Raw genomic sequence first — 27998 nt, forward strand, 5'->3', positions numbered from 1 at the left:
AGTAAAATATATTCACGATGACCCCTGATAGCTGACAGTACTCAGAGTCAGGAAATGCCCAGGCAAGCAGGTATGTCTGAAGTGGCCAGCAGAAACACTCCAAGCTAGGGCCCTGCCCAATCTCAGTGGGGAGATGATTCCACTCAGTGGGTGCCACAACAGACGAGGCCCTGCTCAGCATCGCTATCAGAAGAACATCAGATGAAACATGGCGTCGTAAGCTTGGTTCCCCCCACCCCTGAGAACGTAAAGACTGAGTGGCCTATGCAGGAGAAGGTCTCTTAGATAACCAGGTCCTGAGCTGCTTAGGGCCTTATAAACCAAAAACGCTACCTCAAACATGGCTTGGTAGCTAAGTGGCCAGTCGGTGCAGCTCTTTCAGCACAGGAATCATATGGTAAGAAGCTCCACTGAGCACTCTAGCCACAGAGTGAAGCTTCTGTACAAATCTCATGGGTAGCACCACATAAAGTATATAATGGTAGTCCAGTAACCCCATTCTTCCAGGGACTTTGACATTTTCTACCTTCAGGGTAGCCTTTTCCACTTTGATTCGTCTGCCTCAGAATTTCTGGTGGATCATATGAGAAGACACAGCATGTTATTATTATATTTATATCCCCCCTTTCCCGCCTCCAATGAGCCTAAAGCAGCTTACATAATCCCTCTCTCCATTTTATCCTCACAACAACCCTGTGAGGTAGGTTAGGACGTTCTATTTGTTATTTTTTTTTAATAAATATTATTATTTCTAGGATGGACAGTTCAAACTGAGCATAGCCGGGCCCTACTGTAAAGGGAAAACGGCCAGAGGTGGGCAAGGGGTATTTCTAGGAAGCCTGTCCTCCAGGGTGGAACTCTCCACTGGTTTGAAAGCCATTCCCTTCCCTATGGATGCCTCTTCTCTTCTCTTCTCCCCCAGGCCACCTGAGGCACTGAGTCCACTCCTTAGGAACACAGGGAGCTGCCTTACACTGTGTCAGACCCTTGGTCCTTCTAGCCCAGCGCTGTCAATGCCATCCGCCCCCCAACCTGGTGCCCTCCAGACGTTTCCGGCTTTGACTCCTTGCATTGCTGACCGCCGGTCATGCCGGGAGCTGGGGCTTGATGGAGCTCCCAAACATCTGGAGGGCACCAGGTTGGGGGAGGCTGATCTGCACTGATGGGCAGCGGTTCTCAGGGAGGGGTCTTTCTGCCCAGCCGGGAGACGCGGCTGGGGACTGAGCGCGGGGCCTCCCGGCTGCAACGCCTGGGCGCTCCTGCTGAGCTAGTGGCTCTTCCCTGGTGCTGGGGGCGCTGAATCACCCTTCCCCAGTTCTCAGCCGCGGGCAAAGTGCCCAGGGCCAGACCCCCGCTCCCTTGGGCCCAGGGGCGGCTCTTGCCCCGCGCGCCTGCCCAGGCCTGCCGGGGGGGCGGCGGAGGGAAGGTCTGCGCGCCTGTGCGGGGCGCTCCCTCCCGGCGCTGACAGCGGGGCGCGCGGCGACCCCGCCGGCAAGGCGCCCTTGGCGAGGCGCTGCCCTGCCCTGCGGCGCCCGGCTCCGGCGCGCCCTCGGCCTGCGCCCTCCCCCCTCCGGGGCCACTCACGGGGCGCCGCGACCCCGCCCGGTCCCTGCCGCGGCGCTTCCGCTTCCTCGTCTCCCTCCGGGTCAGGCGGCCTCCGCCGCGGCCAGGAGCGGCGCCGCCCGGCCGGCCCGCCCCGCGCGCTGCCCCCGCCGGCTGGCCGAAGCACAGGCGAGCCGGCGCTCTGCTCCAGGGCGCGCCGCCGAAGCCGCCCGCCGCCTGCGCGCACGCGAGGGGCGCCGCGCTGCAGCTGCGCGGCCGGCCCGGGGGCAGAGGCCCGGCGCCCGCCCGGCCGCCCTGGGGCCGCGCTGCGAAGCCCGCGCGCTGCGGCCGCCCCCGGCCGAGGGGCCCGCCTGTGCGCGACGGCGCCGCCGCCGCGGCGATGCGGGCAGCAGCCCGCGGGGCCGCCTCCCGGGAAGCCGGCGGGCTGCGGGCGCTTCGGCGCAGCGGCTGCCGCTTTCTCCAGTCGCCGGACCGGGGCGGCGGCCGCCGTCGCCGCTGCTGCTGCAGCGCGCCGCTTCCCGGGGAGCGGGCCCCCTCGGGCGCCGCGGAGCAAGCCTGCGCGGGAGCGGGGCTGCGCCGGGCGGGGCGCGCGCGTGAGGCCGCAACCCGGGCCGGCCGGGCAGGGCGCGCGGCTCTCCGGCCTCCCCCAAGCGAGGGGCCTCCGGCCGTCCCGGACTCCAAGGCCCGCGCTGGCTGGGCGTGACAGGGGCTGAGCGCGACGCCTGCGGCGGGAGGGGGCTCCCCAGCCCGGAGGCGGAGGCGGGAGGAGACCGAGGTGGTAGAGTCCCGGGCGGGCGGCGGGCTGGCCCACCTCAGGCGCCAGGTGCGGGGACGCCGCCTGCTGCGGCTCCCCGCGCGCGCGCCCGGCCCCGGCCCCCCGCTGCCAGCGGCACGCCGGCGCGGCCCTCGGGCTGCCCGGCTGCTCTCCTCTCCGCGGGGAGAGGCGGCTCCAGCCGCGGGCGGCCTCCCCAGCGCGGCCCCCGCCCCCACCTGGTGTCGGAAGCGGCGCAGCCCATCCCGCCGCGCGGCCTGCGGTGCGGACGGGCCTCGCTTCCTCCCGCGGAGGCGGAGGGCGGTCGCGGGAGGCGGAGCGCCGCTCGCCGCCCGGGAAGCGCGGCGCGCGGGGCGGGGAGAAGCCGCCGGGCCGGGCCGCGCCGCGCGCGCCCTCGCCCCGCCTTGGCGCCGCCCCGCCCCGCTTCTCCGGCCGCCCCGCCCTGGCCGCCTTCCCTCCTTCGCCGCCCGAAGGCCCGGACGAGCCGCGGGATGCCGCCGCCGCCGCCGCCCTCCAGCCTCACCCCGCAAGTGCACTGGGCGCAGCGCCACCGCGAGCTCTACCTGCGCGTGGAGCTCAGCGACGTGCAGGTCAGCGGCGCCCGCGCTCCCCGCCCTCGCCGGAGGCGCCCCGTGCCTGGGGCGAGGGGCCCGGCGCCGGGAGGCGAGCCCCGGGGGGCGGCTGCGCGCAGCCCCGCGGCCCTTCCCGGCCCGCGCGCCCCGACGCTCCTTGGAAGCGTCCGGCCCGCAGGGGCGCCCAGGCCGGGGCGTCGCGGCCTCCGCCCGCGCGGCGGCCCCGGCGGCGGCCCTCCGCTGTGGGCGCCGCGCTTGGGCTGCGGGTGCCGGCAGGCCGCCTTTCGGTCGGCGGCTGCGCGCGCTCGGGCCGCGCTCTGGAGCGATGCGCGCGGGCGGTCTCCGCTGGGGGAGGCGGGCTACAAATGCTGAGAAGGAGCCGGTCGGGTTATCTGCCCGGTCTAGTGCGGCCAACCCCAGGCCCTCGGATGCTTTGGACGGCAGCTCCCGCCGTCCCTGGCCATTGGCCGTGCTGGCTGGGGCTGATGGGCGTTGAAGGCAACGCATCCGGAGGGCCCCGGGTCAGAGAAGGCTGCTTTCCGGGGTCCAGCTCTCTTGCACCCCCGGCAGTTCGCCCCTTTTCCAACACTCCTCCTGCCCCGCCCCATAAACCTTGCACCAGGCGGCGGCGGCACCGCCAAGGGATGTCGGGTGCGCTTCGCCCTGCCCGGGTGCTCTGCGGTGGCCCGCCCTGTTCCTGACCCTTGCCAGTTCCGTCTGCTGCTCCTTGACGGGGGAGGGGCTGTGCGGTTGCCCCCCCACTCTGCACCCTTCTGTGGGGCCCCTTCCCTGGGTGTCCTACACCAGGCCTTTGCAGACCCTGTTCTGTGGGGATTGTGCCACAAGGTCCTGGAAGCCTGGTCCGAATTCGGCGCCCGATATCGGTACTGGAATGGATGGGGGCAAACAGATGGAAGGCAGAAGTGCCTTTGGTCAGTCGAAGGGCAGCTTGGGTGTGCTGCTGGCCCTGGCCCCAAGCCTGGGTGCCCAGGTCTCGGCAGGGGCCAGGAGCTCCCTTGCACAGGTGAGGCTAGTGCGCCAACGGTGCCTGCTCCTCGAGACGTCTGATCTGGCCACGGGCACACGTGCCTTAGCTACATCCCGTTTGGACTACTGTGATGCTCTCTGCAATGCACTCCCCTCCCCCTGCCCCAGCACCCCTTGTAATCGACAAGCCCACAGGTGTGCTGGTGCCATGGCATTGCAGCCATAGGGTGCACAAGGCCCCCACAGTGGCGATCAGCGGATTAAAGTACGATCAGGTGAGAACAAAATTAAAATGCCATTATTATGGTTCTGCCATGCAGGGCCTTCTGTGGTCCCTTGTCTCCAATGCTCTGCGTCTCCTACATGCCTTCTGCAAATGGATGAACTGCAGCCTGCCCTGGTCAGCAACTAGTTTTTCCAGATTGCTGCTTTGCAAAGGGTTTGGGGATGTGGCAGGCCAAGATCCCACCCCCCAAATGGCCAGTCTGCCCGCATGTCTCATTGCCACTTTCCCCATTGTATTAAAACAGTGGGAAATGTCTGTTTCCTGTGACCAGGAAGGCACATCAGGATATTGCAGCCAAGTCATTTTGGCTGGCCTGAATCTCCTCTAGATCCATGCTGAAGTTCTGGGTTGGACAGAAGGTAGATCTCCAGCTCTTTTGGACTTCAACTCCCAGCATTCCTGACTATTGACCATGCTAGTAGGGGCTTCTGGGAGTTGAAGTCCCAAACTTCTGGAGATTTACCTCCAGCCCTTCCCTGCCATAGTTCATGTGGAAACTGTTCAGCACCATTTTTTGCAACAGCATGTTGTCCCCTTTGGTAATTTAAAAATGTGCATGTTATTATTTATTTATCTATCAAATTTATATGGGGCCCAGCTGGCCGACGCTGTTGGGGCAGTTTGCAGTCATTAACAGCATATAAAAGTCTTACCAGCTCCAAGTGAAGTTCTTTCTTCTTTGTCTGCAGGATCCTGATATCACAATTACAGATAATGTGCTCCATTTCAAAGGTAGGTCCGTTTTTAGTCTTGTCGTAGGGAAGGGATCTTGCTGTAATTTGCCAATTTCTTTTGCTGATCCAGACAACTTGGTCCTTGCTCATGTGTTCCTCAAATTATGTAGGCTGGTGTGCAAAATTGCACGTGCGTACGTTTCCTTGCAGTAGTTTGATTTGTGCGTTGTAGCCATAGGGTAGTCTTGGTGTCGGCCCTGCTATCAAATGGAAGGGCCATGGCTCAGTGGTAGAGCACCTCTTTTGCATGCAGAAGTTTCCGGGATCAATCCTCATAATCTCCAGGTACGGCTGGAAAAAAATCCTGCCTGAAACCCTGGAGAGCCACTGTTGCCAGTCAGTGTCGACAACACTGGGCTAGATTGACTCATTGTCTGACTCATTGGTGCAAGCTGTCTGATGGTGGGACAGAGTGCCTTGGGAGATGGTGGGTTCTCCTCTGAAAGTGTTTTGGCAGGGGCTTGATGGCCACCTGTCGGGGATTCCATAGTTGCTTCCTACACTGAGCAGGGGTTAGATTAGATGTCCTCAAGATCCCTTCCCAGTCTATGAATACATGGAATACAAATATTCATTCTATGAATCCTAGGAAGACAAAGAATGCAGTGTAGGCTAGTGGCTCCAATGTCAGTGGGGCAGTGAATCCCCTCCGGGTTTCAATCAGAACCAGTCAGAACTCTAAAGGAGCTCTCCAAGGTATTTGGTTAGCCACCAGCCTCCACTGAAAGAAAGTAAACATTGTTTTTAAAACATATTACGTATTTATTAATTCTATAGTATTTCACCGATATTTTACAATCTGCCATTTCCCCGTGTTTTTGTTTTTTGTTTTGGTTAATCCTTTTTTGGTGGGGAAAGCCCTGTTATTGCATGTTGCGGTGTTATTTTTTGGCAATGATCACTGCAAACCTGAGCTCTTCGCATACAAGATACTCTGAGTAAAATAAATAAATAAATAAAAATGTAAAGACGGCTGGCCAGCTTTATAGTCTTAGTGTTCCTGTTCTAGTGCTGTGTTTTCACTCAGATGCAACATAAAACCTCATTTAAATGTGGTAGCAACATTTCCATATTCCCCTGTTCGGTTTGGCTGAAGGTGAGCAACCCTCAAAGCAACGTTCTCTCTTCTCCAGTACCTTGTGCACAGTTACTGAATTTTAGAACAGGAACTAACTTTCATTTTGAAAGGTAAATGGGTTCCTATGTAAATGCCTTGTTTGCTTTGAAGAGAGCTCCTGTTATGAACTTGCCTTATGTCTAAGGCAGGGGTAGACATTCTGGTGCCCTGCAGATGTTTTGGACTACAACCCCCATTAGCCCTAGCCAGCATGGCCAATGGTCAGGAATTATGGGAGTTGTAGTCCAAACCTCTGGAGGGTCCCAGGTTGCCAGTCCCTGCTCTAAGGACTTGGAGGAGCGACCCTTTGCATTACTTGCATAAACAGCCACGTTGCATTGTACGGAAGCATCTCACGTCGTAAAGGGGTGGTGTTGGGCACAAACTGCCTTGAAATTCATGAGTTCGTGCATTTCTTGTAAATTCTGTAACTCTTCTAAATTCTGGCTTGTGACACCAGAACCAGTGGGCTTTGGGCTCCTTGCACTGTGGGCAGGCATACTTGCACATGCCCGCATTCGCTACTGTGCCCAGAGGACGCCCGCTTGCCTCTTTCCCATTCCTCACTTCACATTTCTTCATTTCTATTCTTGTCTCTGTGCTGGATGGGCTTCTTTTTTTAAAAAAATAAATAAGGGTAAGAGTTTGACACTTAATTTGGAAAGCTTTCTGAGAAGCAGCCTGCGTGTAATTAGAGGAGGGTAAGATTTGCTACAATTCTATGATCGCTTTTTAGAATCCGGAAAATAGAATGTGTGTTTCTGTTTTTCTAGCTCATGGCCATGGTGCCAAGGGAGACAACGTGTACACATTTCAAATTGAGTTCCTAGAACCAGTGAAGCCACAGGTAAGGTTCCTCTTTGCTGCTGTACCTAATTTATAAATGCCGTGTTCTAGAATTCACGTATTCAAGGGTGCCCTTTGCCTTGCTTTGGAGATCTGGAGGTGAGTTAGTTTTATAACTTGTGCAATGTGTGGCATTTGGTTTAGTGCTAATGTGTGGATCCATACATCTTATGTAGCCCATATGCTTTAGCGGAAGCTGTATACCTGGTTCGCATGTAATGACAATCTAGAGTATGGGTTGAATTGTGGGTTGTTGCGTCGTGGGGTGTGGTTACATGCGAACCCTGCATTATGGTTTACCTACGGGTTGTTAGCTATGAACAACCAAGGACAAAAATCCAAGCATTGTGAACTATAGGTTGTCTTTGGTTAACAACCCATAGTTAAACCTTATAGTGCAGAGTTCGCACATAACAACAACTCACGACTCGGTGACAACCTATATTCTGGGTTGTTGTTGCATGAGAACCAGGTCATAGTGGTGTGCTGGCTATGCACCACCAAGCATTTGTGTGTCAAAGCCAGTGGCGAGGGACAGACAAAGCGTAGCTGTTATTGTGCTGCTTCCCTCAGCACTGAGTTTAGTGTGACCCGATCTGGGGCTGCTTCAAGAGCAGGGAATTGTCCTCTTAATACCCTTGTGATCGATTTTGCACATCAGTAGGAATCACAACAAGCAATGCCTCCTTATTTATCGTGGAGAAATTCTTGGCTTTTGCAGACTTCCAAGATAAGTGTTCTAAGGGTTCACAGCTTTAAGGATTTCATGGGAGGAGAGGTTCTATATCTGGCTCTAGATGTGGAATGTAAGACTTGCTTCACCAAATAACTTGACTTTGTATGTGTGGATCTTAAAACGTTAATTAGTTTAGGTTTTTTTATTAAGTGGAATCTGCATCAAAATGTAGATTCTCAGGAGGTGCGTCTGTTCAGGGTTCCAGCCATGCCCTACTATTAAAGCTCAAGCAGGCTAATTCACTCTCCCGCCCCCATCCCCCATGCACCACTTTTCCTTTTCCAATTGAAGCTCAACATTTCGTGGCTCCTGGAGGCCACCAAACCTGACCGATCCTCACTGGGCTTCAGGGGAGGGGCACAGTTTTGGTTTTTAAAAATATTTTGTGCTTCTGCATACCTTGGGTCCTTAGAAGGAACAAGTGAATCTGCAACAAAATGCTGCAGTACATCCTCACCTCCCAGCAGGAGTGCTCCTATTTAGGTGCCAACCATGCCCTCCTCAGAACACGCCGTTCCACCCTGGCCCCGAGTTTTGTTTCCAACTGACATTCAGCATTCTGCAGCCACTGAGTGTCCTCGGTCTTCTTTGGACTGAGGTGGGGTGGCGGTTGCCTTCTTGGGCTTTTTTTGTATTTCTGCGGGGGTGTCCCTCAAGCATTCTTGTTTCTCAGTGGCCTTGTGTTGGCTCCTCTCGACACTCAATCACTGAAGTTCGCTGTTACGATGAAATGCTGTGCCAAGCAGCTATGTAAACAAGATAGCTAGGTTGGATTGCTCAACAGTTATCTCATCCTTGCTAGACATTCTGGTTAGTCAAGCCTATCCAACAAGTCAAAATCCAGTGTGGAGGTTGTGTTATTAGCCAGTGAAGTAATCCCCTCCCATCCTGCCATAGGCAAGACTGTTTGGCCTACTAGATCACTTGATTTTGCTTGTCCTAGATAATTCCTTGCAGCCAGCTACATGTCGGCTACATGGCTCCAGTTCTTAGCACTGTTTGCCTGACTCCTTCGAAGTGAATCTCTGCTTGTCTGGCTCTTAATTATCCTTTTGCCATTTGTTACTAACTGCAGACATGAGAAACTTTAAAGCACCTTTAGAAGCTTGATCAATTCCGATTTCTTTGCCAAAATCTCGATTACAGCTATAGAGGCCAAAACCCTGACGACAGGTTCCATCTGCCACTACTAGAAATTTCAGGCTTCCCATTCTAGAAATCGGTGTTACGCAATTAATGTGGAGTAGCAGCCCCCCCCCCCCCCACACACACACTATACACTTGAGCAGGCATGAAAAAGGTAGTGAAAAATCCACCCCAATTATGAATATTACCTCAGGGAGCACCCCCTCCCCTGCGTCCCTGTCCGCCACCTAAGGTCCTCTGAGGGCTCTCTGCTGCAGCTGCCTAATGTGAGACTGGCCGCCACACGCAAGGAGACCTTCTCCTTTGCCACCCCTCAGTTGCGGAATGACCTGCCGGTTGAAATGCGCCTGCGGACCTCTGTGAAGGTTTTTAAGGAGGCGTTAAAGACTCTACTGTTCCGGCAGGCCTTCCCTTTTGAGAACTCCTGTTCCTTTTGCTGTCCTTTGTATACCGTTTTTAAGCTGTGTTGCTTTAAAGTTGGATTTTTAAACATTGTCTTTAGTTCAACGCTGTTTGTAGTTACGTGTTGTTTGTATATACTGTTCGTATCCTTTTATGTAAATCGTTTTTAAACTTCGCATATTGTATTTTAATGTTGTAACTTTTGTAAACCGCCCAGAGAGCTTTGGCTACAGGGCGGTATAGAAATGTAATAAATAAATAAACTAACAATAATAATAAGATGGTTGGGAGGGTATCAAGGGGAAAGTCATCCGTGTTTATAAACAACCACTCACCTGCTCACCTGTGGCAGGTAAGAATGTCCCTAGGTGAGCATTTGGGGCATTCCATGCCAATCACCAATTTAGTACATGACATCGGAATCAAGGATTTTGTTGAAATTTTCAGTTGTTAATATGTAGAAATGTATCTTCAGGCAAAAAATAAAATAAACCCTACACAAACCAATTCCTGTCACTGGGAAAAGAGCCCCACCTGTCTGGAAATTTGTCTGAGGTCACCTTTTCCGTAAGACATGTGCTCATTCTTTTTTTCCATGAAACGAGATGTATTCCACCTAGAACAGTCATTAAGGGCTCATTTTGATGCTCCAAACCTAGAAGAGAGAACCTGTTGCGTTGACACTAGTTTTAAAATATAATGGATTTGAATATAAAGATGATTTTGGGGGGAATTCCTAAATTACCAATCAAGGGCATTTTTAACATTATGGTACCTTGTACAGATGCCGAGGAAAGGGGGAGGGATTGTTGCAGTTTTCAGAAATTTAGTAGCCCAAAACATAATGTATGCCTGAAAATATGTAATGAAATGTGCTGGGTGAATTGATCACTAGTAGGTGATCACTGCCTTGTTGTGGTGAAGGGCTTGCGTAACTCAGTGAAGCCATAAGCTATGCCGTCCACCCAAGACGGACAGGTCATGGCGGAGAGTTCTGACAAAATGTGGTCCACTGGAGAAGGAAATGGCAACCCACTCCAGTATTCTTGCCAAGAAAACCCCATGGAACATATCACAAGGCTAAAAAAGATGACACCAGAAGATGAGCCCCTCAGGTCGGAAGGTGTCCAATATACTACTGGGGAAGAGCAGAGGGAATTTCCAAGTAGTGCCAGAAAGAGTGAAGTGGCTGGGCCAAAGCCAAAAGGACACTCAGCTGTGAATGTGTCTGGTGGTGAAAAGAAAGTCCGATGCTGTAAAGAACAATATTGTTTAGGAACCTGGAATGTAAGATCAATGAATCAAGGTAAGCTGGAGGTGGTCAAACATGAGATGGCAAGATTGAACATCGACATCTTGGGAATCAGTGAACTAAAATGACAAGCATGGGCGAATTTAATTCAGGTGACCATCATATCTACTACTGTGGGCAAGAATCCCTCAGAAGAAATGGAGTAGCACTCATAGTCAACAAAAGGGTGGGAAAAGCAGTACTGGGGTACAATCTCAAAAACGATAGAATGATCTCAGTACGAATCCAAGGCAAACCATTCAACATCACAGTAATTCAAGTCTATGCCCCAACCACTGAGGCCGAAGAAGCTGAGGTTGATCAGTTCTATGAAGACCTACAACACCTTCTAGAACTAACACCAAAAAAAGATGTCCTCTTCATCATAGGGGATTGGAATGCTAAAGTAGGAAGTCAAGAAATCACCAGGATAACAGGCAAGCATGGCCTTGGTGTACAAAATGAAGCAGGACAAAGGCTAATAGAGTTTTGCCAAGACAACACACTGATCATAGCAAACACTCTTTTCCAACAGCACAAGAGGCGACTCTACACATGGACATCACCAGATGGTCAATATTGAAATCAGATTGATTATGTACTTTGCAGCCAAAGATGGAGAAGCTCCATACAGTCAGTAGAAACAAGACCTGGAGCTGACTGTGGCTCAGATCATGAGCTTCTTACTGCAAAATTTTGGCTTAAATTGAAGAACGTAGGGAAAAACACTAAACCATTCAGGTATGACCTAAATCATATCCCTTATGAATATACAGTGGAGGTGAGGAATAGATTTCAGGGATTAGACCTGATAGACAGAGTGCCTGAGGAACTATGGACGGAGGTCCGTAACATTGTTCAGGAGGCAGTAACTCAATCCATCCCAAAGAAAAACACGCAAGAAAGCAAAGTGGCTGTCTGATGAGGCTTTACAAGTAGCTGAGGAAAGAAGGGAAGCGAAAAGCAAGGGAGAAGGGGGAAGATATACCCAACTGAATGCAGAGTAATAGCAAGGAGAGACAAGAAGGCCTTCTTAAATGAACAATGCAAAGAAATCGAGGAAAATAATAGAATGGGAAAGACTAGAGATCTTTTCAAGAAAATCGGAGATATCAAGGAAATGTTTTGTGCAAAGATGGGCATGATAAAGGACAAAGAAGGCAGGGACCTAACAGAAGCAGATGAGATTAAGAAGAGGGGGAAAGAATACACAGAAGAACTATACAGGAAAGATCTGAATGTCCCTGATAGCCATGATAGTGCAGTCACTGAACTTGAGCCGGACATCCTCGAGAGTGAAGTCAAGTGGGCCTTAGGCAGCATTACTAACAACAAAGCTAGCCGAGATGACGGTATTGCAGCTGAGCTATTTAAAATTCTAAAAGATGATGCTGTTAAAGTGCTGCACTCAATATGCCAACACATTTGGAACACTCAGCAGTGGCCACAAGACTGGAAAAGGTCAGTTTACATTCCAATTCCAAAGAAGGGCAATGCCAAAGAGTGTTCAAACTACCGTACAATTGCGCTCATTTCACATGCCAGCAAGGTGATGCTCAAAATCCTACAAGCTAGGCTTCAGCAGTATGTGAACCGAGAACTACCGGAAGTACAAGCTGGGTTTCGAAGAGGCAGAGGAACTAGAGATCAAATCGCCAACATTCGCTGGATCATGGAGAAAGCAAGAGAATTCCAGAAAAACTTATATTTCTGCTTCATTGACTACGCTAAAGCCTTTGATTGTGTGGATCACAACAAACTGTGGCAAATTATGAAAGAGATGGGAGTACCAGACCACCTTAACTGTCTCCTGAGAAACCTGTACGAGGGTCAAGAAGCAACAGTAAGAACTGGACATGGAACAACCGTTTGGTTCAAAATTGGGAAAGGAGTACGACAAGGCTGCATATTGTCACCCTGCTTATTTAACTTATATGCAGAGTACATCATGAGAAACGCTGGGTTGGATGAATCACAGGTCGGAATTAAGATTGCCGGGAGAATTATCAACAACCTCAGATACGCAGACGATACCACCCTAATGGCAGAAAGCGAAGAGGATCTCAAGAGCCTCTTGTGGAGGGTGAAAGAGGAGAGTGCAAAAGCTGGTTTGAAACTCAACATTAAAAAAACAAAGATCATGGCATCTGGCCCCATCACTTCCTGGCATATAGAAGGGGAAGAAATGGAAGCAGTGACAGATTTTATTTTCTTGGGCTCCAAGATCACCGCAGACGGTGACTGTAGCCATGAAATTAAAAGACGCTTGCTCCTTGGGAGGAAAGCTATGGCCAACCTAGACAGCATAGTAAGAAGCAGAGACATCACCTTGCTGACAAAGGTTCATATAATCAAAGCTATATTTTTCCCAGTAGCAACATATGGCTGTGAGAGCTGGACTATAAGGAAGGCTGAGCGCCGAAGAATCGATGCTTTCGAATTGTGGTGCTGGAGAAGACTCTTACGAGTGCCCTGGACTGCAAGGAGGTCAAATCAGTCCATCCTAAAGGAAATCAACCCTGAGTGCACATTGGAAGGACAGATACTGAAGCTGAAGCTCAAATATTTTGTCCACCTAAGGCGAAGAGAAGACTCCCTGGAAAAGACCCTGATGCTGGGAAAGACTGAAGGCAAAAGGAGAAGGGGACGGCAGAGGATGAGATGGCTAGATAGCATCACGGATGCAATGAATATGAACTTGAGCACACTCCGGGAGAGAGTGGAGGACAGGAAGGCCTGGTGTACTATGGTCCATGAGGTCACGAAGAGTCGGACACGACTGAACGACTGAACAACAAGGTGAATCAACATAACCGAAGGCATTAGTGGGTTTATTTGCACAGAGATAACAGGCATGGAAATTCCAAAATTTACTGTCAGTTACTGCTATATTTCTGCTAATTTTGGTGCATAGCACTCTAGATTTTTAAAAGAGACCCTGTGCTTCTAAATGACCCTAAGGACTGAGGGTAGAGTATATCCTATTCTGTGGCAAATGAAAATAATGAGCACATGGAAATGTGAACACATTTTCAGAAAGGTATGGTACTGCTGTAGATTCATCTATATTTTATTAATTTACAATGTTTATATACCGCTCCACATGAGGAGATTTCGGAAAGATGTGGAAATGCATAATAACGCTGCAAAATTTCAGCAAGATCAGTGCCTATGATGCAACTCTTCGTTGGTCAAGGAATGCCCCATTTTGTGCATTGGAAGAAGCATGCCTCTTTTACTTTCGGGACGTAATGGTGACTAAAAGGTTTGGCAGCCGAAACCAGGACTTATCAGACCACAATCGTTGCCTTTGAAAATGGTGCCAAGATTTGTAGACTCATGCATGTGCAGATAGCTCCAGCATAGCTTCCTTTCCTTCTTTAATTCCAGCTGTGAAACTGTTGTTTCTCTTGTTCCATAATAATAGTCTTTTAGTACTTCTTTGTATTGCTTTGCACCACCAGCTTCGTGTATTGCCAGCACCTACGTTCATTTTAACGCATGATTATTAAATACTTGTTAATCTCATTGGAGCATGTTTAATCATGCTCCTTACTATCTATATTTCATTGTTGCTTAATGAATGACTCCTTTTAGGTTCTTTATGACACTTACACACAGATCAGCTTAGGATGATATACCAACTACGCCCTTATCTGGACAGACATAGCTAGCCTAGCTACAGTTATCCATGTTCCGATAACCTCTCGTCTGGATTACTGCAATGCATTATACGTGGGGCTGCCTTTGAAAACGATCTGGAAACTTCAGCGAGTCCAAAATAGGGCAGCAAGATTGTTAACGGGGACAGGCCAACGAGATCACATTACGCCAATACTTCCATGGCTGCCAGTCTATTTCCAGGCCTGATTCAAAGTCCTCGTATTAACATTCAAAGCCCTTAACGGCTTGGGGCCAGGTTATCTGAAGGATCGCCTCCTCCCATATATGCCTGCCTGGACCCTAAGATCATCCTCAGGGGCCCTTCTCCAGGAGTCCCCACCAAAGGAAGTGAGGCACGTGGCTACCAGGAAGAGGGCCTTTTCTGCTGTGGCCCCCCAGCTGTGGAATGAGCTCCCCAGAGGGGTTCACCTGACATCTACATTGTTCTCCTTCCAGCGCCAGGTGAAGACCTTTTATTCTCCCAGTATTTTAGCATTTTAGCTTCCTGGTCTTTTAGCTTCTGTGTTTTAAATTAGTATTTTAAATCTCTGCATTGCTGCTAGGTTTTATTATGGTTGTACTGTTACATTGCAGTTTTAAGCTTTCATATTTTATATTGTTTTATGCTGCACTCTGGTTTTAATTTTTGTGAACCGCCCAGAGAGCTTCGGCTATTGGGCGGTATAGAAATGAAATGAATTGAATGAATGAATGAATGAATGAATGAATCATTGTCCTGGCTCATGTAGGGGCTAAATTATGTTTGTGTTCTTATTCTGGAGGATGCCATTTTGAAAACATGAAATTTACCAAGGGTGACATGGTAACATCCCTCCGAGTCAGAATCAGCATGGTCAAAATAGACAACAGTTGCTGAAAAGCACTACACCCTAAATTGCAAGGTTCTCCTAAAATCTGCTGGACATAACATAGATGTTCCTGAGCAGGCAAGCTAGTTTAAAAGCATAGAATCATAGGGTTGGAAGGGGCCTGCAAGACCATCGAGTCCAACCCCCTGCTCAATGCAGGAAACCTGATTCCCAGGTGGAATCCCAGCCAAGTACTAGCCAGGGCTGACCCTGCTTAGCTTCCGTGAGCAGACGAGATCAGGCACATCCAGCCCTAGCCTCGCTCTTGATGTGGATGAATTTGCAAGGTTGAAGTTACGTTAAGTGATTGTGCATTTTATGCACACTTGTGATAGTGTTGTCCTGAGTTTTCAGAGAAGTAAGTTTTCCCTTAAAATGAGCTTCTGGTTTCACATGGGCCACTTTGGATCTACTCTTTCAGCCAGCCTATAAAATGACACAGAGGCAGCTGAACATCACGGTGAAGAAAGAGATGAGCCACTGGTGGGAACGGCTGACCAAGCAGGAGAAGCGGCCGCTATTTCTCGCTCCCGACTTTGATCGTTGGCTGGACGAATCGGATGCTGAGATGGAGCTGAAAGCCAAGGTAAAGCTCAGCCAGTGGCACAATTTAGTCACATGGCTGTTCTCAAACACCCCTGTGTGTGTGTGTGGGGGGTGCCAGTACTCCAAGCTCAGCAATGAGTGCAGATGAGGGGGGGGTTCTGCCACTCCGGAACATCCCTCATCCCATCCACAATCACGTGTGTGATTCTGGCTCAAGAGGACACTTCGGTTTCTGGCCAGTTCATTGGCTCTACAGACAGAGTGGCTGTTGTTAACAAGCAATGGAGTGGGCATGTTTATTAGGAAGGAACATCAAAGGCAGGTGTCCGTTTGCTTAGGGGATGGGAAATGAAGAAGGCAGACTCTTCAACCTGCAGTGGGGTTATTGTGCCGTGCTTTTGAAAGGTGACCACAAGAAAAGCATTATGAAATACTCCAGGCTGGTGGTTGTTGTTTTTTAAGCAATTGAATCTGACTATATTTTTAAACCATCCTGAAAATCCTGACAGTTTCCACTGCCATCTGAAATGCCCCCCGCCCCCCGTGCCTGTTGCTTCCTGTCCATTTGTTTCCCTCCCGCTGATGAGCAGGGCTGGAAGCAGCAGTAAAGCTGGTGAGCTCAGCCGGCGTGGTGTGCGCTTTCGGAGTGCTTAACAAAAGACAGATGCTTTAAGATGTTCTCAGTGGTCAGCACGGCACTGGGAATGTCTCAGGGAGGATCAGTCATAAGTCCGAGCCCGTTGCTGCATCTCAGATCACTGTAGTGACCCTTCCCCTGGCAGGCTTGGGATCATCTTGTTTGTTTGAGGCAGAAGCAAATGCATGCCCGGTGTTTGCTGTTGAGTTACCTTCTTGCATCACACTGTACCTTGTTTGCTGAGAACTTGTGATAACTAGAGGCCAGTGTTGTGGTCTGTAGAGTGGAAGTCTCTGGTTCAGATCTCACCTGAGCAGTAAGCACACGGAGGGAGCAATCCTCTGGCCCCTAGACAGAGTTGGGGGGCAATAGGATAATTCGGATGCCTGGCTATGACATCGGAGACAGCACTCCGATCACGGATCCAGGAATTCATGCTCCAACCCCCCTCCTGCTCCCCCTTGCAGCCAGTGCAGAGAGAACTGCAACCTCGGAGAGGGGATAAGGGGGGAGTGTTGGTGGGCAGGGAGGGGACTGGGGAAGCCAGGATATGAGGTCTCCCCAGCCCCCTTCCTTTCTGTTCCAATACGCCCCAGCTAGATGGCCAAAAAAGCCCATCTAGCCGAAAAGCAGACCGCAAGGAGCATGGAGGCAAAGATCCTCCCACTCTGCATAGGGCGCCCGTCAATCTCCGAGGTTGGAGGCTGCGGGCCTCATCATAGGATTGTGCCTTTTTGCAAGCCTTGTGGCCTCATTCATCTGTACTCTCAGGATAATAATACCAGCCCTACCAATAAGGATTGCCACAGCTTTTTTTGGACGTTTTGGACTACAGCTTCTGGCATTCCTGACCATCGGCCATGCTGGCTGGGGCTGATGGGAGCTGGGCATCCAAAACATCTGGAGGGCACCAGCTTGGGGAAGGCTAGGTCACTGGAAAGCATATGTGAGCGAGGCACTTGGAACACTTGAACTGTATTATTCAACTGCTACGTATTGGGTAAAGGGGGCAGGTTTGGACTCTGTCAGATTTAACTAAATTGACATGTTAGAAACCTTGCAGAGAAGGATGCACACCAGATAGATGCATAGAAAAACTGAGTTTGTTTATTAATCATTGGAATATGAATGTTCAAGATGAAATACAACCATAAGTATTTTCTGTTGTTTAATTTATTCAGTTGTGCTGGATATGTTTATGGTATTGGTATACTTTGAGAGGTATTGCAGCTGTATGAATGCATTTCTTTTGTTCAATAATGCAAAGAATTAGACAAAAAACCCAGGTTTTGTTGAAAGGTGCAACTGTGATCTGGTTATGCAGTTACAAACAGAAAACAGTAGGTACTTGCTGTTTTTTAAAAAGAAGAAACAACAACATAAAATTAAAGAAAATGTCCCAGACGGGTTGGAGGAAAGAAGGGCCTGAAACTGGAGGCCATCAGAATTGTGTGGCGTGCTGTTGCACAACAATGTACTGCCATGTTCAACTTACATCAAGTGTGAGTGGGATTTTGCAGGGTTGTGACCTGAAAGTGAGTGGCCACTCCCAGATGACACTAACGCTGTCTAAAACCACCTTGCTAATTTTTAGGAGGAAGAAAGGATTAACAAAATCAACATAGCGAACAGGATCCCCAAAGACCGTAAGTGGCCGTGCTTGTCAGCTAGCAAACATTTTCTGCTTCAGCAGCAATTCTGCACTGAAGATTTCTCTTCTGCAGTGAGCTAAATGCTGTCCAGTTCTAAATGCATACAGTACCGGGTATAGTGCTGATGCAAATCCCAGCATGGAAATGCTTTTAGGGTTTAAGCCAGGTTGGTCCACAAGGTAATTGTTTTCTGGGCAAGTTCCATCGGAATGACACGGGAATTGAGTAAGAGCTGTTGTGCAGTTGTTCATAGCAGTATGGTACTTGCAAGACCATCCCAGATGTGATCTGATGTGGAGAACTACATTTAATGAGGCTTTAGGTTAATTTGTCATTACGTGTGTGAGAATATTTTAATGTAGAGGTGGGGGCACATGAAACTATCTGAGGCAGTGCAATCCTAGGAGGACCACACCATGTGGCCCCCAAATGCTTGGATTAGCCTTGACACCCCAAGGTAGTTGGAAAACCTGCCTTGCAATTACTCAGGGGTCCATTTTCTAGAGTCAAGAATGTCTTCTCCCGCTTACCCTCTGCTCTGCAACGGCTCGCAGCTTTCCGACACTTGAAGAGAGGATACCTGTTCATGTACAACCTTGTGCAGTTCCTGGGCTTCTCCTGGATCTTCGTGAACATGACGGTTCGGCTGTTCATGCTGGGGAAAGGCAAGTAGTGCTTGTGCTTTCCCTTCTGCTCTCGTCCCTGCCGGCGGGTGCTCAGCTGCCCAGACGCCCAGCTTCGGATTCAAGGGCCTGTGCCAGAGCACAGCCTTGGTCCGGTGCCAGGCCCTGGCTTCGGCGCCTGATGGTTGGCCTCTGGGAGGGACCGTGGCCCTGCAGCGGAGCACATGCTTTGCATGCAAGAAGCCCCAGATCCAGTCTCCCGTGCCACTGCTTAAGAGGATCGCTGCTGTCAGGAACAAACCTTGGTTTGCATGTGAGTCACAGCCTGCCGTTGGACAATTCTGGGCTAAGTGGAGCAGCATTCTGACTCGGAATAAGGTGCATTTGAATGTAGATGTCGTATGTCCTGTGCCCCCGGGTCCTGTTGTGCCATAAAAGCTCCAGCTAAAGGAAGCTGGGAGGAGGAGCTGCAGGCAGCCCCTCAACCATGACGTCTCAAGGATTGTTTAATACGGCCCTGGAGCAGGAACAGTTGAGCAGTTGTGTAATAGGTGCCATTACAAGGGGGGGGGGGGTGTCCTGTGCACAAAATGGGCAGAAAAGACCATGGGTGTATACATTGACTGTTCTTAAAATGTTAAATTACGTGACCTTTAGTTGTTTGAAACTGAAAATAAAGCTTGTTTGCGAGTTGGTAGATGAAAAGCGAGATACTGGCTTGATCAGAGGCTTAGTAAGGGCAGCAGACCAGGCAGAATACCCACCTTGCTGCAGCTTCTCATTGGCGCAGTTTTATTTATGAATCTGCTCTTTATGGTCTGGTTCCAAAAAACTTCTGAGGCATAGCCAGTGGAGTTCTTGAGTTTTGTTTTTGTTGAACAGCAGGACACCTCCACCCTCCTGCCTGTGCTAACTTTTGAAACTCTTCTCATTCTTAAAACATGATTTGCCATGTGGCTTGAGTGGCCGGGTGAAGCTGCAGTTTGAGAAACGTAATTCCAAAGTGGCCTTGGAGACGTGGACTCGGTCACCTGGTTCGTTGGATCCTAGCCTTTACTGCCATCTGCCAAGAGTTCAAATCGTGAAATCACCTGCTGTCAAACTGATGCTTAAACTGAACTCTGGCCTCTTCTTACAGAGTCCTTCTTCGATACTTTTCACACGACAGCGGACATGATGTACTTCTGCCAAATGCTAGCGTTCATGGAGATCGTGAACAACCTGATCGGTCTAGTCAGAGCTCCTGTAGCACCTGTCGTTTTCCAGGTAACCTCTCTCTTCAAGACAGCTGGGCAAGTTGTAAAACCGAGGCTGACTCCTGCTTAGCGGGGGCCATATTTTGAACTCTGCCAGGGCCGAAGGGTTTTGACCACTGATGAGATGGAGGTGACGGGCTCCTTAGCGCAATCTCTCTAGGAGCGTGAAGAGCAGGGGAGGCTTCGGCAGAGCCCTGCCCTGATGGCCCATCTCAGCTGCTCACTTGCTCTCATTTCCCGTGACTTGGTTTGTGTGTCAGATTGTGTGCTGAGGTCCAGAAGAAGGCCAAAGGGCTCCCCCAAACCCTCTTGCTGGTCATGCTCCAAGGGAGGGGGGGCTTAGGAGCCTTTTGCTTGTCTTTCAGCCTGGGCGAAAGTAGATGCATGATGTGTTTCAGGGAAGGGGGTATTCTTGAGATCAGGAGCTGCACTTGGGGCCAGAAGGAGAGCCACAGATGTGGCAATGCACCTCCAACCGGCTGTTCCTGTTGCTCTAGAACACATGCCTTCTGTAGAGTGTGCGCGCGCGTGTACATTCTCAGTCTCTTTTCCAGAAGGAAGGCTCGGCATAGACGTGCCATGAGGGCATAGGCCGAGGGTGGGGAAGCTTGGGCCTGGGGTCCCAATCCAGCCCTCTGGGGTTTCTCAGAAGGCCATGTCCCCTTTCCCCCCAACCACCAATGGGTTAGTGGTTTCCCAGCCTTTGCACACTTCCCCCTCCCCACATTCTCAGGGGCTGAAACACCGCTCCCAAGGACTAGTCACGGGCCGTAAGAGGTTTAAGTTAAAATATGGTGGTGTGCTTTGTATTCTTGTCCTCTCTCTTTTTGCCTATGCCCTCCTCCTTTGCCTCTGTCCCCCCCCTCCCCCCCGGCACGTGGCCCTTGAGTGTGTCTCCAAAATGGAATTTGAGCCTCAGGGCCCATAGGTTCCCTTCCAGTGATACAGTGACAGTAACTGCCCCAGAGCTCCGTCCTGGAGAGGGGAAAGTCATTGTCCTTGCTTCTGTGGTCATCTGAGGCACGCTGGGAAATTGGGAGCTACTCCGGTCACATTTGCACAACGGAAGTCTTTGGCTTCTTTGGAAGCCACATCATGTCGAGGTTTGTTAAAAGGAAGCCATTTGCTCTCGAGATCAAGCTGAATGTGTTCTCGGCTCACTCTGGCCCTCTGCCTTCCAGAGCCAGGTGCAGACTTGGTGACTTTTCTCGATTGCAGACTGTTCTGCATTTCTCTTTTCACTCCTCCCCTCTCCGCAGGTCTGTGGGAGGAATTTTGTTCTGTTTCTCGTCCTTGGCGGTGCGGAAGAAATGCAAAGTAAAGCGGTCGTGTTCTTCATCTTCTACATTTGGAGCCTGATTGAGATATTCAGGTATCCGGGGCTGGGCTGCTCCTTCCACCTGGGTGCTTGACGTTCCTTAAGCCGCTCTGCCTGCTCTATGCGTGGAACCTTTTCCAGAGCACCGGTACAGGACCGCCTCTTCCCTCTGCGGACCCCTCCTCAAACCCACGTTTCGTTTGGAGTCTGGGCGTGAGCCTTTGGTTTTCCTCTGCAGCTGAAACAGAGCCCCCATCCTTGCATTTGCTTCATCCTTGGCTGCCTTCCCCCCCCCCTTTTATCAAGAGGAGGGCCATCGCCTCTGATGAGACTGGCGGGTTTTTCTAGGGCTTCTGTAAGCGTCTTCATTGAGGGTTAGTTGTGACCGCCCTTTACTCTCTGTCCCCATTCGAGGGCCAGTCTTTTCAGGGTGATTGAGAACAAAATGCTGTTGTGGCTAAGTAGTTTCCGATGACAGCTAAGCCCAGGAAATTGCTAGATCTTTGGTTTGTTGCCATTGTTACACTTTCCTTTTCCTCCCGCTGGTATTCTGTGTGCCGCTGAAGTGGTGAACTGAGCCCCTGGGATCGCTGACTTCTGTGGCTTCTGTTCTAGGTACCCATTCTACATGCTCTGCTGCATCGATATAGAATGGAAGATTCTGACCTGGATTCGCTACAGCATCTGGATACCCCTGTACCCTCTAGGAACCTTAGCAGAAGGTATGCTGGAGAGAGGTGGCCAGGTTTTCCCTGTTAAAGTGGCGTCGCACGCTGCTCGATTAACACTAAGTGCTCGGAGCTGAAACCAGCTGAGGCTGGAAATCTGATTTGTTTGTTTTCCAGCGCTTCAGCAGGCTGGCTCCAAAAGAAAATTGTTCCTGGGCTCCTCATGAGAGGAAATAATTTTTCCAGCCTTGGTTACAGTACACTTATTTGGTTTTGTGAGCTCCCTGGTTCTGTGCAACCTCTGTGGATGCAAGGTTGGGACAGACAGCTCTGTAACTTCGCATGTTGTCCCCCTCTTCCTAGAGAATGGGGTGATGAACAATGCTATACATTGCTGTCGCTCTTTGCGCTTCCCCAAAGGCGCCTTGACCCATTTCCTCCTTCTTTCAGCGGTGTCTGTGATTCAGGCGATCCCAGTCTTCAGCAACATTGGGAGATTCAGCTTTTCGTTGCCCTACCCACTGAACATCACCATTCCATTTTCAGTTTTTCTTCAACTCTACCTTGTGCTCTTATTCCTAGGTGAGTTTTAGAGTATTATTACTCTTTTTTAAAAAGACTGACCTTCCAGAACATCACTGGGATTCAGACTTCAGGAAGGAGTAGAGTATTTTTGTTTGCAGGTAGGAAGCTGCCCTATGCAACAGCTGCAGGACCCAGTGCGTACAAAAGGAAAATTCCATGTTGGGCATAATTCGGAAAGGAATTGTAAATAAAGCTGGCAATACCATACTGTTCTTACAGAAATATGTGATGCAACCACACTTGGAATACTGTGTACAGTTCTGGTCACCGCACGTTGGGTATTGTAGAGTGGGGGAAAAGTGCAGAAAGGGGCGACTAAATTGATCAAGGGGCTGGAGCATCTCCCCTGTGAGGGAAGGTTGCAACAGCTGGGATTGTTTAGCTTGGAAAAAAAGGAGGGTGAGAGGAGACATGAGAGAGGTGTTCAAAATTATGCATGGTGTGGAGAACGTGGGATGGGAGACATTTTTCTCCCTCTCTCATGATACTAGAACCCAAAGGGGTCATCCCATGAAGCTGATTGGTGGGAGGTTCAGGACAGAGAAAAGGAAGGACTTCGTTGCACAGCGCAGAGTTAAACCATGGAATTCACTGCAACAAGATGTAGTGATGGCCACCTACTTGGGTGGCTTTAAAAGGGAATTGGACACATTCATGGAGGATCGGGCTATCAGTGGCTACTAGTCTTGATGGCTCTGTGCTCCCTCCCAGTACCAGAGGCAGCGAGCCTCTGTACACCAGTTTCTAGGGAACATGAGCAGGAGGGTGCTGTTGCACTCATGTCCTGCTTGTGGGTTTCCTGTGGGCATCTGGTTGGCCACTGTGAACAGAATGCTGGACTAGGTGGACCCTTGCTCAGATCCAGCAGGGCTCTTCTCATGTTCTTATATCGAGTCAGAACAAAGGTCCAGCTATCCCAGTATTGTCTACACTGGCCTTCAGCATCTCTCCAAGGTTTCAGAGAGGAGTCTTCCCCAGTCCACCTGGAGCTGCTGGGGATTGAACCTGAGACCTTCTGCATGCAAAGCACGTGCTCTTCCACTGAGCTGCAGCCTCTCCCTACTATCTTAATCTCTCAGGTCTGGTCATTGGTGCATGCTAGATGAGTTTTACATCATTAGGGACAACTATCCCCCCATTTGCCTGAAAATCAGGAGGAGGTCTCTTCCTCAGCCCCTCTTCCTGCCTCGGGGTCATCGCAGAAGTACTTTCTCTGTGTCCCCCCTCCAAGAGAAGCTCAGAGGGTGGCAGTTCAGGAACCGGCCTTTTCTGGGAGAGCCCCATGTTTATAGACCGCTCTCCTCAAGGAAGCTCAGCTGGTGCCAACGCCCATCTTTTCGGTGCCAGGCAAAGATGCACTTATTCTCCCCGGCATTTGGACATGAGTTTCGGCCCCTGTTGTTGTGGGCTGGTTTGGAGGTGTTCATTCTAGGGGGGCGATTTTGTTTATTTGTGAATGAACACTTTCATGGTGCGTTGTTTTTAGATTATGTTTCTATGTGTTTTATTTTCATTGGTAGTATTGTGCTGATGAAGGCTTATATTGATTTGGGGGTTTTTGTTATTTTAATTTGGGGTTTCTGTATATGTGTGTGTGTAAGTTGCTATGAGACTGCTTCTCGTGGTGGGGAGCGACACATACTTTTTGTTGTTATTAATAATAATAACAACAATAATAAAGTGTTACCCCTGTTTCGTGAGGTCCAGACAGTTTCTGCCTTCCTTTCCCAGTCTTAGTTTGCCAGGGCAGGAAGGGAGCCAGGCCCAACGAATGAATGCTGCAGAGATGAGCAACAGCCAGGCAAGTGGCCTGCATTGCGATTGTTCCAGGGGGTTATTTGCGGAAGGAGCTGCAATCTACATGGCCAGACAGGCACCAAGGGAGATGGATTTGCTTAAGTGTTAAACCCACGATCGGTGTGTCTTAACCTCTTAAATCTGAGATTGCGAGATTAAGGGCACAATCCTATGCAGGTTTAGACAGAATAGCTGGCTGGGGAATGCTGGGAGTTGTGGGGCTTCTTTTCTGTCTTAACCTGCATAGGATTGCGACCTAAATTAGCTGAGTTCTCAAGCAACCCCAAGACATTTAAGAGATAGGGAACCGAAGCTGTAACATGCTGTGTTTCTGCAGTATTATTGGCCTTGGAATTAAGTCTCTTCCCTCATTTTCTTCAGGGCCGTTTGTGAATTTCCGTCATCTCTACAAGCAACGGAAGCGCCACCTTGGACCAAAAAAGAGGAAAATGCACTAGGCCCAAAACCGAAATAGTTTCTTGTTCTAATCTACCTTGAAGGCAGGTTTAGGGCTCTTGCATTTCTAACAATTTTACTTTCCTGTTAATCTGAAAGCCAGTTTTATACAGTTATACCAACGTGTGTCTTCCCCATCTCTCTCTCTCTCTCTCTCTCACACACACACACACGTACGTACATGTGCAAAAGGAGTCCAGGTAATGTTGCCTTTCTTCCCCACCTGCTAGATTCAACTGCTCTTTGGTCAAGCCAAAGATTGAACAGTAGTAAAACAAACAAACAAACCCAGCAACCTTATTTCTGTTATATGCAAATAAACAGAGCACTTAGTGAGAACAAAACGTCCCCCAGTGAGAGGAGAATAGTAATGTTCAGCTGTCTGGGGCCAGGTATGTAGGCAAGAGTTTTCCAGTCAGAAAGATATGTAATTATTTTTTCCAGTAAAAACTTTTGGAATGGTCCAAAGAGCAGAGAAACAGGATGGTCCACAGCTCATTACTGATGCTCCCAAGCCAAGCCCTGAGAGTGGCAATATTAAGAATCCTCTCCTGTTGCCATAAGTGATGGGCAGGTGATCTGAGGCCCGTCTCCTTTCCTTATCCCATGAGTGGGAACGACTAGCTTCGGGGTAAGAAGCAGCCCTCTGGCCTACGTTTGCTAATAGTACCCTCTTACTAGGTTCTTTACACCCACATTCTAAACCCCCAACACAGAAGTAAATCCCATGGCTTTAAGGTATAATGCACCTTCCCTGCCGAAGGACATCTGAGAGGAAAGCACAGGCTGCCGTGAGCAGCGGTCATCGTAATCAAGGTTGGGGTTGGTTTGATGGAGTCTCTTGCAGTTTGCCCTTAAGCCCCCAAATATCCACCAGTCTGCTGCTGGCTTAAGAGGTCTTTTGAACCCACCTCTGTTTCTAGAGCTGGTTTATCTTCTTGAAGGTTCTAGGAAAGGAGCCACCCTTGCCTTTAGGGTGTGGAGGAAGAAGCGTTATTTGTCTGTCGGTCATTCATGGCAAGCTGCTTACAAGTGAGGCACACAGACACCCTCCCCTCAGGGCTATTTGGAGGTGATGCGTCTGTTTTCCATTTACTCCAGGTGGGTAAACGTTTGGGGTTTTTTATTCCCAAGTCCTGCGCTGCTGTAACTGGTGTGAACGCGAACTTTCAGCAGTAGCATATAGCCTTTATGTTGCTGTTACATCTGTTAAGTTACAGCCGCCTTCCCCAACCTGGTGCCCTCCAGGTGTATGGGATTATAGCTCCCACTATCCTCCAGCTATGCTGGCTGGGGGATTATGGGAGTTGTAGTCCAACACATCTGGAGGACACCAGGTTGGGAAAGCTGGAGTTACAGTCTAGGGTGCGGGCACTTTGTCATGAACCTGTATTTGCTGATCTTTCAGAAGGCAAATAGTATGTGTATTTCTAATAATAAAGATTCTAAAACTTTGTTGTGCACTCGTTGCTTTCTTTCCTTTTATAGACTTTGGCATGCATGGTGAGCACTTGAGTTCTTCCGATGGCGGATTTTGTAGCAAGATGAAATATTGAATGAATTAGGCCTGTTTGGGGTATGCTTTTATTTCCTTAGGTCTGCTAGCCATAACAAGGAGCCATGCAGAACATAAACCAGTTTTCCGTTGTGCTAAGCATTTTCTTTTGAACTACTTCATTTTGTCTCTCCTGAACCTATTGCAGAGTGTCATTGGGTGACTGATTTTGTTGAGGGCAGGAGGAAACCTTTCTTTGCACCCTGTGCCACCCTTCCTCCACCTGGTGCCCCTCCGAAGTGTTGGACTGCAAGTCCCATCATCCCAAGACAGCATGGTCTGTGGCTATGCTGGATGGGAATTGCAGTCCCAAGACTGCTATAGGGCACCAAGTTGGGAAGACTGCACTAGATAATTTGGGTGGTCCTGTTTGCATTTATTGCAAAGGGCAATATTGTCTCCCTTTCTGACATGGAGTGATCCATAGTACATAGTATTCTCCTTCAGTGTAGTGGAGGTTATCTGGCAGTGGGCTACTCCTCACACTTGCTTCGCAGGCAGGACAATACAAGTGACTTTGTCCTTGGTCCTCTTTCGGTGGGGGAGGGGGTCTCCCTGCGGAGCAGTCCAGCCTGCTTCAAAGCAACGAGGTTTTCTGTTTTTGTGGTGCTACCAGCAGGACTCGGTGTTTGTGTAGTCGACAGAATGACCTGGTTCACACCTAACGGTGGCAATTCCTGGGCTGTGAAGAGCGTTGATTGCCTGGGATGAGAGTTAGTTGTTGGGTTAACTCCGGGTTGTTTAACCCATAGGTTTCAGGTTTGCGTGTCATGACAAGCCAGCAATGGGGCGTTCCTGGGTTAATTAAAAGCAGAAATGGCTCCCTGGCAATTCCTGAATTAAACAATCCAGGAATTGCTGCTATTATGTGTGAACCAGGTCGTCGTCTGATCGTAACAAGAGAAGTGTCTGCCATTTATTTGCTGTATGCCCATGGAGGAGAAAGACCAAACTAGCTGCAAAAAGGAGTAACTGAGTAAAGAAGAGCAAGCTTGTTAAGACATTTCTAAGCCACCTTTTAGGGCCATGCTTAGGGCAGCTTCCAAAATAAAACAGAATGCATCCAGAACTGTCTGCATGTCACAATCTCTGCCTCCTGCCCCAGATACCTTGGTTAACTCTTTCCAAGGACTGCCACGTGATAGAATTTAAAGGCTTGCCTACTTTGCAGCAAATGCAAGTAGAGCAGACCATCAAACATCCTTTAGTCATTGTGTGATACCTTTCCTCTTGCCCCTTCTTACACAGTAAACACTGGCCCATATTCAGATAAAGCGACAATTGGTTGGAATACATTTTTCATTGATGGCTCCTTTTCAGTTTGGTTCTCTATTTTCTTCCTCTGCAGTCTTTTCTGCCTATGCACCTATCGATCTCAGACTTGCTGTGGTTTCTCACGGGCAAAAATTCTTTTCTTACAGGTAATCAGGAGGCAATAACACTTAATACAGTAACATTAAGAGAAGAGCTGGGGAAAGGAGACAGCAGATAAAAAAAGGGGAAAGGAGAGGATAGAAAGGCTAATGGTAGATAAAATGGAAACAATGTTACTGCTGCCCGTTTTACATGCAGTGAAATAATTGCTGGTTCATTAATGAAGTTGTTCTAAGGTAATATCAGATGCTATTTCTGTAGTTCTAAGTCATAGTTCTGGTTTCAGAGCAATGTGTATATTTTGGCTTCAACTGTGTAGTCGTGATTTTGGTGGGCATTTTGAAGTTTTAAATATCAGTTTTGTCAGCATCACAAAAGGCTGGTTTATACACTAAACTGTGTGTTATTTAATGCTCTGTGACTAAAATGGTTTCACAAGTATTTTGTGCAGATGTTTTGTTATTGCCCCAAATAATTTTCAGTTGGCCATTTTGTAATTTTTCAGTGATAAATGGTCGGCCCAATATTTAGCTTGCATTTCATCAAC

At 49.6% G+C, this 27998-nt stretch overlaps 2 protein-coding genes across 10 annotated transcripts in view; one reads left to right on the top strand and one right to left on the bottom strand.

Moving 5' to 3' along the window:
• Window positions 1-3077, bottom strand: part of DPP8 (dipeptidyl peptidase 8) — a 49858-nt gene extending 46781 nt beyond the window's left edge. The window contains exons 1-2 of one of the 6 annotated variants that reach the window (XM_084817467.1): window positions 2899-2947; window positions 527-571 (exon numbers count right to left, since the gene is read on the bottom strand). Coding sequence is in view for 1 of the 6 variants with exons in the window: in XM_084817464.1 (XP_084673590.1) it covers window positions 334-342 (9 nt within the window). In the remaining 5 variants the exon portion in view is untranslated. Of the gene's footprint in view, window positions 1-333; window positions 572-1584; window positions 1649-2553; window positions 2670-2898 lie in introns of those variants that run through there. The other 5 variants (XM_084817465.1, XM_084817464.1, XM_084817466.1 and 2 more) reach the window with 5 other exon arrangements.
• HACD3 (3-hydroxyacyl-CoA dehydratase 3) lies at window positions 2798-27987 on the top strand. 4 transcript variants are annotated; one of them, XR_014785421.1, is made up of 12 exons: window positions 2798-2925; window positions 4870-4912; window positions 6805-6878; window positions 15406-15570; window positions 17762-17813; window positions 18374-18484; window positions 19581-19708; window positions 20958-21070; window positions 21632-21738; window positions 22135-22266; window positions 24448-25398; window positions 25860-27987. XR_014785421.1 is itself a non-coding variant. In XM_084817469.1 (11 exons), exons 1-11 carry the CDS (start codon window positions 2827-2829, stop codon window positions 24522-24524), a joined length of 1101 nt encoding a protein of 366 aa, XP_084673595.1. In that variant the 5' UTR covers window positions 2798-2826; the 3' UTR covers window positions 24525-27891. The 4 variants fall into 4 exon arrangements, 2 of the variants coding, with proteins under 2 accessions (XP_084673595.1, XP_084673596.1); XR_014785420.1 differs by having other exon boundaries at window positions 24448-25623; window positions 25860-25984; XM_084817469.1 differs by having other exon boundaries at window positions 24448-27891.
• The last annotated feature ends 11 nt before the right edge of the window (window positions 27988-27998 follow it).

Source organism: Heloderma suspectum, chromosome 11 (assembly GCF_057233095.1).
Source record: "Heloderma suspectum isolate Gila_16-S chromosome 11, 16-S_ref, whole genome shotgun sequence".
NCBI lineage: Eukaryota > Metazoa > Chordata > Lepidosauria > Squamata > Helodermatidae > Heloderma > Heloderma suspectum.

Excerpts from the sequence above, each read along its gene's own strand:
- HACD3 (XM_084817470.1), top strand. The coding sequence starts at position 4,026 with ATGCTCTCTGCAATGCACTCCCCTCCCCCTGCCCCAGCACCCCTTGTA. Across the intron at positions 4,170-4,869 it reads GCGGATTAAAGTACGATCAG|GATCCTGATATCACAATTAC; the intron begins GTGAGAACAAAA and ends CTTTGTCTGCAG. Across the intron at positions 21,739-22,134 it reads TCTAGGAACCTTAGCAGAAG|CGGTGTCTGTGATTCAGGCG; the intron begins GTATGCTGGAGA and ends TCCTTCTTTCAG.